This window comes from Parambassis ranga, chromosome 20, assembly GCF_900634625.1.
Source record: "Parambassis ranga chromosome 20, fParRan2.1, whole genome shotgun sequence".
NCBI lineage: Eukaryota > Metazoa > Chordata > Actinopteri > Ambassidae > Parambassis > Parambassis ranga.
The window spans coordinates 12,113,142-12,127,561 of NC_041040.1; the positions used below are offsets into that span (position 1 = coordinate 12,113,142).

The 14,420-nt window shown below is 41.6% G+C and overlaps 3 protein-coding genes across 3 annotated transcripts; 2 read left to right on the plus strand and 1 right to left on the minus strand.

Moving 5' to 3' along the window:
- Nucleotides 1-109: 109 nt before the first annotated feature.
- usp12a (ubiquitin specific peptidase 12a) lies at nt 110-5,237 on the minus strand. The gene is made up of 9 exons (XM_028433243.1): nt 4,885-5,237; nt 3,767-3,847; nt 3,460-3,673; nt 3,055-3,290; nt 2,888-2,964; nt 2,303-2,386; nt 2,013-2,210; nt 1,064-1,142; nt 110-975 (listed from the first exon to the last, which is right to left on the minus strand). The coding sequence occupies exons 1-9, from the start codon at nt 4,930-4,932 to the stop codon at nt 874-876; spliced, it is 1,119 nt and encodes a 372-aa protein (XP_028289044.1). The 5' UTR covers nt 4,933-5,237; the 3' UTR covers nt 110-873.
- Nucleotides 5,238-5,539: 302 nt separating this feature from the next.
- On the plus strand, nt 5,540-7,892 carry rpl21 (ribosomal protein L21). Its single transcript, XM_028433246.1, has 6 exons — nt 5,540-5,653; nt 6,482-6,560; nt 6,663-6,724; nt 6,840-6,952; nt 7,426-7,576; nt 7,768-7,892. Exons 2-6 carry the CDS (start codon nt 6,494-6,496, stop codon nt 7,855-7,857), a joined length of 483 nt encoding a protein of 160 aa, XP_028289047.1. The 5' UTR covers nt 5,540-5,653; nt 6,482-6,493; the 3' UTR covers nt 7,858-7,892.
- Nucleotides 7,893-12,271: 4,379 nt separating this feature from the next.
- gtf3ab (general transcription factor IIIA, b) lies at nt 12,272-14,136 on the plus strand. The gene is made up of 9 exons (XM_028432651.1): nt 12,272-12,448; nt 12,544-12,638; nt 12,729-12,825; nt 12,899-12,990; nt 13,061-13,134; nt 13,203-13,283; nt 13,349-13,581; nt 13,784-13,837; nt 13,931-14,136. The coding sequence occupies exons 1-9, from the start codon at nt 12,335-12,337 to the stop codon at nt 14,054-14,056; spliced, it is 966 nt and encodes a 321-aa protein (XP_028288452.1). The 5' UTR covers nt 12,272-12,334; the 3' UTR covers nt 14,057-14,136.
- Nucleotides 14,137-14,420: the final 284 nt, after the last annotated feature.

The following is a 14,420-nucleotide window of genomic DNA, read 5'->3' on the forward strand; positions in this document are numbered from 1 at the left end:
CAGTGGGGGGGAAGCAGGAGTACCAGGTAACACCGCTAAGGGGCGATGCTGAGCTCGGTATGAGTCATCAGTGCACACCTGTGGGAAGGAATGGAGAGCACACCCTGCCTCGATCTTACTGGCTTTATTTCTTTTTCTTTAAAACAGAAAATGATCGCTTCACAACAGGCCTTTTCAAGCAAACCCTCACATTAAGCTCGCCAACACCTACAAAACAGTATCAAAAGTGCACCATAGTGTTAATACATCTTCTCAAGGTCTAACATTTCCAATGATAATATTATCTTCTTGTAATATTTATACAAATACCATTCTGTACACTGTAGAAATACACAGCCCGGTGTGCCCTATGAGTGAGGCACAAAGCTCCGTCCACCTTCCTCTACATCCAAGATAAAAAACATTATCCTCTCTCAGCTCAGAATAACAATGTGTTGGGGCAAAGATACCAGGCCAATATTACATCATATGAATTATTAAATACCCATTCAACCCACACCCAAAGCAAAAACTAGACCGCCACTCATACAACCAACATCTGTACAACCCTCATTCAATGTTTTTTTTTTTAAAAAAGAAAACAATCTTGACACAGTTTTCATTCATTATTGTCTCATTGTCCAGACAGCAGCAGCAGTGGATGCGGTGGGGACAGGAAGGACATGGAGGCCAGCAGGGTCAGCTGGTACGAAAAGGGGGGACGTCCACGGCTGAGCTGCAGCGCCGAGTGCACAAAAGCACAGGTATGAATTACAGCTGTGCGGCAGGTATGACACCGTGTGGGCTGCTGTGGTGTGTCTCAAGTCTGCTGCTCCCCACTAAGAGGAAACCACTTTACTTCTGGTTTATGTGGCAAAGCACAAAGGTCCACATTTAGTCTCTGGACTGGTAAAAGAGGATGTAGCCTGACTCAGAGTTCTTGGAGATTTCAGAAGTGAGGCCGTAGAACTCCTCTATGGCCTGTGCATCAATTTTCTGCAAGACAAGGAACAGGACATAAAGCAGGGTTAGTGCAGTCTGCAAAAGTAAAAGTAAGTGTTGAAGTGTACGCTGATAAACTCACCTCGACAATATCGTCATCAAACAGCAACCAGAAGTCATGACTTTTCACAATGGCAATATAGTGACCCCTGTTTGGACCACTGAGGAGAAATAAAACGTTTTATTAGCTCCACAATGTCACCTTAACTTACAGATAATCACCCCAACAGACTCACATGGAATACCCTCAGGGACAAATAAAAGGTTTTAAATTGAATACCAAGACAGAACACTTCTCAGGACCATGTGCATACATTAGAAATGCATGTTTATGCATATGCATGAGGAAAAAGGCAGAACATTCACAGCTTTGACTCAACATCCATGAGACTCACCAAGAAACCTAATATTTAAACTATTTTAGCTATTGTCCATATTTGTTAATCACTATAATGTTCACATCTCCTCATGAGCACAGCTGTTTTGAAAGCTCACAACTTTTCCACCAAACAAGATGACACATTAATGCAGCTGGTTTAATTCTCATCTTTGAGTGAGACAAGTTAACAAGTTATATTTTAATTTTATACTTAGAATTTAGTCTGGCAGAGGGACGAAAGTAATATTTCCCATCTGCCTGATGTATACTCTTCTTCTCTTTTCAAAAGAAGATAAGTCTTGGATATAACCTTATATTTCATTTCTGCTTTATTATTGCCACCAGACACAGAGCACTGGGTCTGTTTCAGCATGCAATAAAAGCAGGGAAACGCCTTGAATAAACACAAAAAGACAAACTCCCACCCACACTGGGTCAAAAGCAGTGTTAAAAAAGAATTAAGGGTCAGCTGAGGAATGACATATCAGGGTCTGTGCTTTCTCCTGTAAGATGTGAGTTAGATTGTGATCTACCTCCAGTCTGGTGCCAAGTGTTTGAATAGATTTAGAACAATTATTTCTCTGCATGTCTCAGCTTGTTGTGCAGTAATTAAAAGATGTTGTATATTCTGGCTGTGTGTTTGGCTACACACCTCCCACAATGCACCACCACGGCGACCAGGTCATATAACCTCTCAGGATTGGTGGCGTCTCCAGAGGTGTTAAAGAGGCGGAGCTCCAGGGGGAAGACAACACGATAGGACAGCTTGGTGTAGCGCTGCAGCTGCTCCATGTACTTAAAGCGCTTCAGGTGCAGGGCCAGGATCATTGGTAGCTTCTTTACACGCATCCTATTTTAATAATATAAAGTTAGTTACTGGATCTGAACTTACAGCTGTTTATATATTAATAATCATACATTTTAATGAAACTTTATACTGGCCTCTTGTGTGCCTCCTGCTTGCTTCTACATTCTTCACAGTAGTATTTGTACTCACTGCACAGTGTCTCCGTGTTACTGAAACCTCTGAAAGGAAACAGGAAAAACATTTTTTGAAATGACATTTTTATATGTAGTTTGGTATAAAAAAAAAAACACAGAATGCACCCAAACAATGTTCTTTACAATACATACGAGAGGAAATCATTAACTGCTTAAACCGCCAACTTTCCATGTTCCAGGATGTTCAGAGAGATGCTCATTTTGCTTTAAGCTGCATTATCCACCATCTCCACTACTGGGTTTGCAATAAATAACAGTTAACAGTTAAAAATACGTCCAGTTGTCTCTTGTGTCATAGGTCTTTGATAAACACTTGTAATGTTAGTGCTAGTGTGAAATGATCTCACACTAAGAAAGAACAATCTTTAGGGATTCTCCAAAAACAAGAGAAAGACATGAAGCAAATTCTCCCCTTGAGAAACTACAACTATCAATTAAGAGCCATTTCTATGCTATAACCAACTTCAATTTACTTCATAGATAAAGATTAATTTCCTATCAATCAACACTGCTGTGTTTCTTTACCTGAGGCAGTGTGTGATGGAGGTATTCTGTTCTACATCCACAGAAAGGTCCAGAAAGTCCTCATCCTTGCTGCTTATCTGAAGAGGTAAAAACGATCACAATAAAACCAAACAGGAACTAGACACCAAAAGTTAAGATGAGATCCAAACAGATTTAAGGCGTCTCACAGTTTCACAGGTGAGGCAGCGAGTCTCATTGGTTAGAGTGCCTTGGAAGATCTCATGGACCCAGGTGGGAGCGGGTGTGGCATTGCTGTTGTTGTTCTGGGAGTCCAATGTGCCGTTGGCAAGGCGGCCATTGGTCTTCTCTTGCTTCCTCTCCTCCTGAAGAAGATCGGCGATGGTGTTGAGCAGGTAGTTCAGGAACTCATGGGCATCCTGCTGCATGTAGTTGTCGAACAGCTCTGAGGAACAAAATAAAGTGAGAGACGGAGAGGCAGAGAGAGAAAGGGAAGGAGAGAGTGTCTTAGGTTTAGATTTGCAATTCAGCTATTCTATAGGTCCAGTAGGTGGGATGCTCTGCTGTCAGCATATCTACAGAAGTCAATAACGAGACCAAAGCCTCCCCCTCACCATTCTCCTTGCGTAGCCGCGTAATGAACTTCTTGGGTGGTATGACGCCAACTTTCCTCTTTTGGTTGGCAATACTGTGGAACAGGTCAGCCAGACAGGTGAGAAGGTTCTCCTTTCGCCGTGGCTGACTGCGGTATGCCAAGATCTTCTCCCGGAATGGCCGGCAGAAGTAGAGAGCCTGCAGCACTGAGTTGCAGTAGCAGGTGTTCCCAAACTAAAAACAAGGTACAGAACAGAGTCAGTGCGATTATAGATCAGGTGGAGATGTAAACAAAACTATGAATCGACACTATTATCATTCACTTACATTGACCAGGCCAAAGTAGTGCTCATTGACCGGAAACTGCTCAGATCCAATCTCTTTCTCCAGAGCAGAGGCATTGGCGCCCTGCAAAAACACATAAAGTGTTTTATTTTTTCTTTAAACAACACAAATGGTAAGTGTAGTTACTATCATAGAAACGACAGTTCGACAAACACATCAACACTATCTCCAAGTCAGTGTGTAAATGCTGACATTTTCAAGGTCATTTTTGCTGGGTTACACCAAAAAACAACAGCTGCAATTTAACTTAGACAAGTCGGCCTCCTGTGCCTCTGGTTTACACCATTGCCACTAATGTATGTCAGTAAAATTGGACCGTCTCTGACCCAGAAGCTTTTAAAAGCAAAACAGACAGGAAGACAAACTCACATGTCAACAAAAAACATTCAAATGCGGATGTTTTTGAAGTTTCTCACATGACTCAGTTGCTATGTAAACGCACATCTGTGTAGTAAGAATCAGTAAGGGTTAATAGGCTACGATGCGATGTGTAGACAGCAGCAAAGTGTGCGGAGTGGATGTGGACCTGGAGCCGCTCCACAACTGCGCAGCTGATGTTATACAATGTCGTCATTGCCTGCGTTAGTAAAAATCTGGGAGTTTGTCAAAGGCCAACACAACAACTTCTTCCTTTTTTAGAGATGCCCTGCACATAACGCAGATTAATGGTCGCTCACTCTGAAGTCATCCTTTTTCCAGCTGTGTTCCAGTTGTTGGCGAGCTGAAACACTGGTTTAGCTTTAGTTACCTTCACGCTAGCTAGTTAGCTATGGATTCAAGCTGCAGCAGGTGCACTGTCACCGTGCTCAGAGAAGCCATGATAAATATTAACCAAATAAGTCGTCTTGAAAGAGGTTAAAATACAGCCAGTACTCCTTGGTGTCTATCTACTGCCGTTTTTAAAAACACAGAAGCGGAGAATGCAGTGGGTGGCTGCTTGCTCTGCTATAGACGGAAAACTGCTTGGTTAGCACAGACACCAGAATTAACTGCTTTCATTTATGATTCCGTGGTTTAAAAAGGCCAATAACCGTGCAGCTGCGGTTTCCTTGTCATCCAATAGTCTGACTAATGCCAGTGTAACGCTGCCGTGCACTCACCATGGTACAAAAAGAGGCAAATTTGGAGACTGTCATTAGGATTTCCATTCGGCTAGCGCCATCTTCCACCACACCGCCGCGCGCTGACAAGACTGGGCTGGCTTCCTTCGCGAGGGCAGGCAGGCGATTCTGCTGAGCTCGCGACGGAAGGTCCAATCGCTCAAGAACACGAGAGCGTTCACTGCTTCTGGCTTCCGTCTTCGTTTATTCACGATCAGTGAACTGTGTCGTTTTTATTTTGACCAGGAGTGTCGCATTTTGGAGCATTCTTATTATTCTGTAAAAAACTAATTTACTCAGTCAAAATTAAGTAATACAGTCCGTGTCATCGGTAAAACTCAAAAGAGAATAGCCTGACTCAACTTGTGCGCATGCGTATCGTGATTGCAGTGTGATGTGCCTTCTTACGCAGTAATAAAAATAGTTTCCGATGCAAGAAACTCTCGCAAATAAGTAGATGAATAAATAAATAAATTCGCATTTTCATTTGACTAAGGGAAATACTGATTTATTTCTTCTCTCCCATTCTACATAATCAGAAAACCCTAATTAATTGGTTGTATCTTATTTGGGAACAAATTTGATAACTATTAGGCGTTAGGACAACAGTAAAACTCGTCATTGTGCCGTTCAGCGCTTCTTTTCTATTTAGTGTCACTCATTTCGTTCAGGCATCGGCATGGACTACCCTAATTGTATCTTACAAGGCGGAGTTAGGGGGCCTTCGCTCTCTCTTTCCGCCGTACCCGCCATCTTGTCGAGACCGGGGGTAAGATGTTCTCTGTGTTAAATTACATTTTATACTCTGTTTTCTCTTAATTCGTCTACGGTAACGTTCCTATTTGCAACGTAACTATTACCCTACACATTGGTGTGCTATTATTGGCTGAGAAGCTGTTCAATAGAGTGATCTGGTCCGTTTGATATGAGCGCGACCAGAAGCGTGGCTCTTCCATGTGGGCCTGCTAGGCAGAGACCGTTTTTTAATAGTGACAGCTTTTTACTTTGACATACTGCGGTGGGCTGGCGACAGGCAGCATAATGCGATATGTTTGCGGGTTCCCGTAGTTTTCATAGGCTAGTTAGTATTTGCAGATACTGTCTGTAGTAGAATATGTTCCTGCTAATGTGTTTATCAATACATCCCATAGAACAAGGCCTCTAAGCTAAGTTCTGCTAGAGCTGTTTCTAAATCGCTTGTGAGGATTATATTGATAATTTTCTGTTTGTCATATTTACCAGTTTGATCAGCTGTCTAGCTGCCGTTAACTTATTGTCAACCAGTCGACAACTTAGTCTTGAGTATATATTGGCCTCAGTGCAGCTGTATTTCAGTGTGTGATTTCTGCCGTAAAACTACTGCAGTAGGGGTGGGCGATAATATATGACGATTCTTTAATGGTAAAATCACGATTTGTTTTTACATTGACACTAATTTGCATGTTTCGGCGTAAATGACTTAGCCTACTCTCAAACAACAACTGGTAAAGTGCACTCAGTTTTTTCTTCATTTCTAAATATGGCAAGTGTTTCATCATTTACTCTGATGTTGACTGATTTACTGCCAAAAAAACTTACATTCAGTCTTGTCTCTCAGTAATCAGGCATCATGACGAACACCAGAGGCAAGAGGAGGGGGACAAGGTACATGTTCAGCAGGCCATTCCGCAAGCATGGTGAGTACAATCTAATTTGCGTTTTTATAGCTTAAAATAATTTTAATTGGCGTTGTACAGGCCTCAGCAACTTGGCGTTAATTGGTATTGTGAACTTTATAGGCCCAATCCCCCTGTCCACATACATGCGCATCTACAAAAAGGGTGACATCGTTGACATCAAGGTAAGACCTCAAAGCATACGTCATTAGATGCATTGTGACTGACATCTGTGTGCTGCATTGTAGAATTTATTACTTTGTCTTATTGTTGTAACATTGTCATTTGATTTCCTTTTAGGGCACAGGTACCATTCAGAAAGGTATGCCCCATAAATGTTACCATGGCAAAACAGGACGCGTCTACAATGTAACCCAACATGCTGTCGGCATCATTGTCAACAAGCAGGTTAAGTAAGTACCAGGTGGCATTTATTTGTGTTACTTGTGTAAGGTGGGACCAACCAGAGGACTTGAAATGATCCCATTAAGCACTAATCCTTAGGTTTCTGGCTCACCATCAAACTTTGGTCTGTTGTATTTACTTGATTTTTGGATTAGGAGATTTGGATTTGGAGACTTTCAGATCATTGTTTGGTTTGAGTTTTGTAGGATTAACTTTGTCAAGTCCAAAATTGTTTTATTCTTTGGTTGTGAGATTTATGGTAACCCCAGCTTCACTTTGCCATCAGGAACCTTTCTGTCCTTGGTGGTCATTCACATGGGGGATACTAGTTTATCCTTAAGCACCCCAGCCTAACTTCCTGTTTTGCACTGGGGTTGTATTGAGGAGACAGCACAGGACGTCAGATTTAAAACGGCATGCCTAAGATGCTGCCAGGGAAGTTCTTATGCATTCGATTTGAATTTGTTTGTGGCTCTCACAGGGGGAGGATCCTGGCCAAGAGGATTAATGTGCGCATTGAGCATGTGAAGCACTCAAAGAGCAGGGACAGTTTCCTGCTGCGTGTTAAAGAGAATGAGCGCAAGAAGCTGGAGGCCAAGCAGAAGGGCACCTGGGTGGAACTTAAGCGTCAGGTATGATGTGATGCTCTGTCCTTTTGAACAGATAATATGTGCACAGCCTGTGTGACGACCCGTCAATTGATATTTACTCTGCGATTATCGATCTTAAACGTAAAAATGTGTCATGAATGTAATTATCCTTACATATATTTGCGCTTAATTATTCAGTTGCTGATCATTGCCTCTCATTGTTGCCTTCTCAGCCTGCTCCTCCCCGTGATGCTCACTTCGTCAGCACCAAGAAAAACGTGCCCCAGCTGCTGGAGCCCATCCCCTATGAGTTCATGGCATAAACTGCTCATAAACAAAATAAAGTATGTGTACACATGCCGTTTGTCACGTTGTTTTTGTTTACATTTGAATAGGGGATGTAAGTGTCATGATGAGTTGTCACTCGATGATGATTCTCCTCCTTTGATTGCTTAAATGATATCAAAAGCAATTCATGTTTCACCGGCGAACTGAGAGTGATTGTTCACATGTTCACAAGCATTTCACATCTGTGCACATAAACCTGCCCAATCTATATAATACCACAATTGTGCTGCCAATATATGGGATTACTGGGCAGGTGCAAATAGGTCAGGCCTTTTAAGTTAATTGGTTATGGGTACTTTAAATATTAAAACTTCAGTGCGCTTAGCTAAACTAGACTGCGAGTGTAGAAATCTTGTATTGGAAGTCATGAAACGTGTGGTTGTGTACAGTTGGTATACCGCACTGAAGTCTAGTGTGTACGCTGGAAGAGGGAAGAGGTAGTCTTGGAAGTATAATGGGTTAATCAACCCGAGGTACCCAGTTCAGTAGACTTGCTGCTACAACTGTGTTCTCTATACATTAATGTAAAAGCAGCTTTTACTGCTTATAGTTGGTGATTGTTGAGATTTTCAACTTCTGCTATAAAAGACACGAGTATTCTGATTATAAGGCAGCTAGTTTCAAGCTGAAGCTGCTGTCGCAGAGGTCTTCACGGTGCATGCAGTAGATGGCAGTGTTCACCAGGATGTAAGCTCAGACTCATACTCAGCATGTATAGGTTGTTTGCAGTGGGAGAGAAAACATTGACGAATACCGGTTTAATACATATAGACGTGTATCACAAAATAATTGAACTGTGATACGATTGTGCCATCTGTGACCTTCGGTGTTTTGTGTGTAGTGTTATAGCAGGCCATGATTCAGTTGTTCACATGAACCCCACAACCTATCCAACACATGACCATTTCCTCTGCACACTTTGGCACAAAGGAATTTGTTACAAAAGCAATTCAAACTTTAATAGTTCCCTCTCTCTCATATAGGGTATGGTGGAGTTAGGTAAACATAAAGATAACAATCTTTTTTAAGTAAAATATGCCATTTTTAGTTAAATAAGTTTTCAGACACACAAAATATATATCTATAATAATTAAGAGTGTGATCTGTCAAAATGTCAGTTACCAATTATATCAATTAAAACCAGCAAAAACATTCATTTTAGACATAATCAGTATTTGACCAGCTGAAATATGACATGAGTGCCATTATTAATTCTGTTGTGATGAAAAGAGTTCAGGAGAAAATTAGAATTAAAAATATTTTCAGCATTTATTATGGTTCACTTTTGATGTGTCATATGGGTGTATATGCGGCCCCTGTGTGTGTGTGCTGTTTGATCAGTGGAGGCTGAATGGCTGGCTGGTTATGTGACAAATAGGTTATCTCATCCCACCCCAGTACTTTACCCAATATTTACACAAATTAGGACCAGTTTACAGAGATAGGGCCGGCAGCTCTTGGAGGAGGAGCCGAGCCGAGTGGAAAGTCAGTGCTGGGGGAATTTTGTTTTCATTTCTGTTTTTCATAAGTGTGGATGAAGAAATTCGGAAAACTTAACAGTCTGTACTTTTTGGAAAAAATACCCAAAATGAAAGTTTTCTTGTGAACAATGGTGGGTCCCCTTTCAGGTATATGTACACAGGTGGTCCCTCTGTACCCCCCAGAGCTGAGGTCAGTGAATTCAGGTCTTATTGGGACAGAGAGACAAGTGTCAAACAACCTGGGGAGATAAAACTAGGGACAGATGGAAAAACTAAATGCAATCAATCAATATAGGTTGGCAGCCAAAGCCCTTGGTATTGATTAGTAGGGTCTAGTAATTTGCTTGGACTATTTAGATAAGGGAAATTTGTGTATAAAGTTAAAATGTTATGTTAAAATAATGGAGAAAATTAAATGAAATTAAAATTAAACTCATATTTCTGTCTTTCACCCTTCTGTGTTTTCCTTTGTACATCTATGTGTTTTCTTTGTGTGTGTTTGTGCGTTCACACCAGTGTCATGTGTGGCAGTGACTCATGGAAGTTACTGATTGAAGAAACAAAAAGTAAATAGAATGAGAGAGAGAGAGAGACAGGAAAGCCACTGAGATGGGGGCAGGAGGATGAGGCTGGTGGATAAAAGCTGTGGAGCACCATAGGCTTCTTAATCACACACGTTTGACACACACAGATTGACTCTGTCAGCTCAGCCAGCAGCTCGCAGCAGCTGTATCGACCCACAGCGTTACATATTAACCACGCACACTCAGACAAACAGTAGATAATCACACATGGACACAGGCGAGGAACTATAAGCACATATGAAATTTCAGTATTATCTGCCATTTGTGATGGTTGGGGGATTGGGCATACACACAAATGGTGTATGACATGTCAAAACAAAAAGTATTTAAGTAAGCAGGAGCTAAACAAGTATGAATAAATGTATTATATTATTCATTTTCCCGATAGCATGACATGGAGGAGAAATATATAAATAACATACATACATCAGCAGGGCTGCACAGAGCAGCTTTTAATATATCAAATAGCTGCAGCCCTCAGATGGTTTACACACTTATATATATTACCTATTGGATAAAAACAATTTACTGTATAATAACGAATGTTGTAAAATAGCAGATCTGTGTGGTTTGTTTGTTAAACCTGCTCAGCAAGCTAGATGTGAAGCTAAGTATTTGCTAAGTAGCAGTAGCTGTGCAACCAAATATATTAGAATAATGCAGACCCCTTCTATGGGTGAATGAACCCTTTACAGTCTGATCCCCTTATTATGAATGAAAGGGTCCTTCAAGTGGTTGTGAGTGGACAATATTTGTGACTGTGATGCAGTTGTAGGTGTGACAGTGTATGTGTGTTTGTGTTAGGTTTGAAGATTTGACAAAAGCGAAGGAAAATCCCATTGCAGGCCACACAGAGTGCGTGTGGTATCTGTGTGTGTGTGATAGGTGGGGTGAGAGTCTGTGTGGTTATCAGAGACAGGTGTAGGCATGGACATAGATGTGGATATTGGGCCAGCTGTATTGATCCCGTCCCTAACTGCACAGGCAGAGGTGGTGGTGGTGGTGGGGCCGGATGAGAAGAGGAGGAGGAGGTTGATAACAGTGTCAAGTGACCCAGGCATGCTCACCTGGAGCGTGGGAGGGCGCTGAGGTAACGCCCAACAGGCTCTCAATAGGCCTTATTCACAAGAGTCAGTCAAAGGTTTCACATGAGAGCATGATCTGTAATGTTTAGACAAGCAGATAATGTTATTGGATTGTCAGTGACTCTGACATTTCTCATTATATTGGGGATAACTCAGGCGGGAGAGCAGGTTGTTTATTAATCACTGGGTTGCTGGTTCAACCTCTGGCCTCTCAGGGCAAGACACTGGAGCTCAGGTTAACCAGATGGTGGGATAGCAATAAATTCACATTTCAAACAAATCAAACTGATCCTCTGCTCTCTGGCCTGACCATAGCTAATGTTAGCTAATAGGTTTTGGACACAACTTTACAGTTCAGTACAGTGTTTATAAAGTACTGTTTGGTGTTTCATTTTCTGCTCGGATTGAAAATACATCAGTACAAGACAAGGCAATAAAATGTTTATGGTATGCGGCTTATGTTTGCTAAGATAAATATTGATTAAAATTTAAATAGCCTAGGTTACATTCTTGCTTACCAATCGATTAGGCCCATTACTTTCCGAATCTGCACTCTCAAATCTACAAGTTGTGGTGGTTTAACTGAACTATATAAATATAATTTGAAGTCGTCCAAGCACATTAAAATACAAACGTCACAGTGACTAATCTAATGAAATACTGGTAAGCAATGTTTACCTGAAGTTTGCTAACATTAGCCGTTAGTACGTCATGCCAGATCATACAAGGCTGTAGCAGAAAGGCCCTATATTGTTTTTTTTTTTTAACCAGAGTACAAATTTTCTCCTTTTAAAGGTACCGTATATACTTTGGCTTTAATGCCAAATAAGGTTAATTTAGTTTCAGTTACAAAGGAGTAATGTCTGTCAATAAATCACAACTATCAGAGAAAAGTATTGGAGCGTTGATAAGATTCAGATTAGAGGAGTAAATCCTGTGTGTGTGTGTGATAAATGGAGACAGACAGTCGCCTCTTTCTCTGTCTGGGCCACTGATCAGCAGGTATTGACACACACACCAAGGAGCCTGGGTGACATATTTAAAGCCTGTATCAATCAATATAGAGAAAAGAACATTTACGATATTTTAGTATCATTGGCTCACTGTTAAAACGAGGCAGCCTAACTCGTGCATGTTGTAATTCCTACAAAGCAGGATCTCCCCCCGTTCTTCCCTAATTGGTACATTCCAATAACATAAATCAGGTGCAGGTGAGTGGGTGCTTGTGGGTCACTGAGTGTCCTGCCCTTTTACTAGTTTTGATTGTGACAACAACATTACACCTGACATCTCTAATTAAAGATGGGGGAGAGATTGCAAAGTCAAAAAAGCTATGTTTGTTCTTTTTTTGATTGTAAAGCTACGTTTAGTAAGTCATGGAAGCTAGAGGCTCACCTTTGCAAACACACAGGATTGGTAAGTGTCTTCACACTGATAGAAGGTGAGCAGAAAGCATGTAAAAGGTTGATATGGGCAGATAATAGTTGTTGCATTTATGTCTTCATGTCTAGAAACCATTCTCCTGTGAGAACTGTGACAAGAGCTTCTGCACTCGCTATCAACTCACCAGACATGAGCTCACTCACAGTGGGGAAAAACCACACAAGTGAGCCACCATGTTGTCCGAGTAAAACTGGTTAGAATGTGGTCTTGTTGCCCATCAACCTCCTCCTGATCACTCTGAACTACTTTCCAGGTGTAAGGCTGCCGGATGCTCTGAAGGCTTTGTCACTAATGCCAGCTTGAAGAACCATATGACTCGAGTCCACCAGCACCATGAAAAGCGATATCGGGTACAGTAATGCTGCTTTTTTTTCTTGGTTTTATCCTGCCTGTGTTGTTTTTCCACTCATGGTTGTCCTTCAGTGTAATCATAGTGGCTGTGGAAAGGATTTCAACAAGAGGTACCAACTGAACGCTCATAAATATGAACACCAGCAGCAGCTTCTGCCCTTTCAGTGAGTAACTTGAGTGTTTTTGGTTGTCTGTTCAACTCAAATCTAAACCTCTGAATGTCTTTTGATGCAGTTGTACTATTAGTGGATGTACAAGAGAGTTTCCTACTCGTGGGAAGCGGAAGCATCACGAGAAAGTACATGAAGGTTAGTTTGTACCAAGAATCTTTGCCGTGTGTGTGCAGCTACAACACTCCTCTGTCTCACTGCTACAGGTTACCCTTGTGAGACAGAAGAATGTCTTTTCTTGGGGAAAACATGGACAGAATACCTGAAGCACAGAAAAGAGCACAAAGGTATAAACATGCACTTCATGAGCTGCTGAATGATGACTTTGTAACTGTACTTTCTTTATTTTCAGTCAAGCTGCCATGTGGCGACTGCAGGAAGTTTTTTAACAACGCTTGGTTCTTGCGCCAGCATGAGCTGCATGTTCACTCTGGGGAGAAGCGGATGTTTTCGTGCCCCAAGAAAGGTTGTGCCAAAAAGTTCACCCGTCGCTTCAACTTGGAGAGTCATGTTCTGGGAGACCATGAGGGCAAGAAGCCATTTAGCTGTGCCTACGCTGGCTGTGGGAAGACCTTTGCCATGAAGGCAAGTGGACTCTGTGCTCAGATATATACAGCCCATACTGTTTGGGATTTACTCCTTAGAAACTTGGATGCGATTGCATTGACAGGATACAGATCCGATGTAAAATCTGCACATTTAAAAATGAAGCTACTCTTCATGACAAGATGCAGTCAGGTGTATGTTTGTGAACTGCACTGTTGTAACTGGTGTCATTGATAATCAGGAAAGCCTGTGGCGACATGGAGTGGTGCATGACCCAGCAAAGAAAAAGCTGAAGGTAGTGTCCTGTTTTAAAGAGGAAATGTGACTTTTTTCTCTTTTGTCCTTATGCATGATTTATTTTATTTTCTCCCCTCTGCACTCCTGCCAGAAACTGCATCCTAAAAAGAACCAGCCTTCACGGATGGCACAGCAGGTCAAACTGGCAGCTGCAGCCAATCAAGCGGTTACCAACAAGCTTGCTGCAAAGCTGCGCAACACAACTTTAAAAGATTAACAAACTCACCTTATTTAATAGTGAAACAAATCACTTTTTTTGTTCTTTATGAAAGTGTCAATAAAGCACGTACTAGCAAACTTTGCCTGATCATGGATTGTTTTGTGTATAACACAGATCTTGTCAGTGTGTTTGAGACTGAACCGCCTCAGCATTTCTATAGAAACAATAGACTGGGTCACTCTGGGTGGCAAAACCCATCAATACAGGAAGTGACATAAGTGCACGTGTGACTCCATGCAAAGTTAAACACGCTGTCAAGTTATTTTTCCTCAAAAGGAAATGTTTATTAAACAAACAGAACACACATTCACACACATGTATAAAACTCCAGCTGATGAGACAGCTGGTTGTCATGGTGATG

Excerpts from the sequence above, each read along its gene's own strand:
- usp12a (XM_028433243.1), bottom strand. The coding sequence starts at position 4,932 with ATGGAAATCCTAATGACAGTCTCCAAATTTGCCTCTTTTTGTACCATG. Across the intron at positions 3,291-3,459 it reads GCGGCTACGCAAGGAGAATG|AGCTGTTCGACAACTACATG; the intron begins GTGAGGGGGAGG and ends TTTGTTCCTCAG. Across the intron at positions 2,211-2,302 it reads AAGCAGGAGGCACACAAGAG|GATGCGTGTAAAGAAGCTAC; the intron begins GCCAGTATAAAG and ends TTATTAAAATAG.
- rpl21 (XM_028433246.1), top strand. The coding sequence starts at position 6,494 with ATGACGAACACCAGAGGCAAGAGGAGGGGGACAAGGTACATGTTCAGC. Across the intron at positions 6,561-6,662 it reads CAGGCCATTCCGCAAGCATG|GCCCAATCCCCCTGTCCACA; the intron begins GTGAGTACAATC and ends TGAACTTTATAG. Across the intron at positions 6,725-6,839 it reads GTGACATCGTTGACATCAAG|GGCACAGGTACCATTCAGAA; the intron begins GTAAGACCTCAA and ends ATTTCCTTTTAG.
- gtf3ab (XM_028432651.1), top strand. The coding sequence starts at position 12,335 with ATGGGGGAGAGATTGCAAAGTCAAAAAAGCTATGTTTGTTCTTTTTTT. Across the intron at positions 12,449-12,543 it reads TTTGCAAACACACAGGATTG|AAACCATTCTCCTGTGAGAA; the intron begins GTAAGTGTCTTC and ends CTTCATGTCTAG. Across the intron at positions 13,582-13,783 it reads GGAAGACCTTTGCCATGAAG|GAAAGCCTGTGGCGACATGG; the intron begins GCAAGTGGACTC and ends ATTGATAATCAG.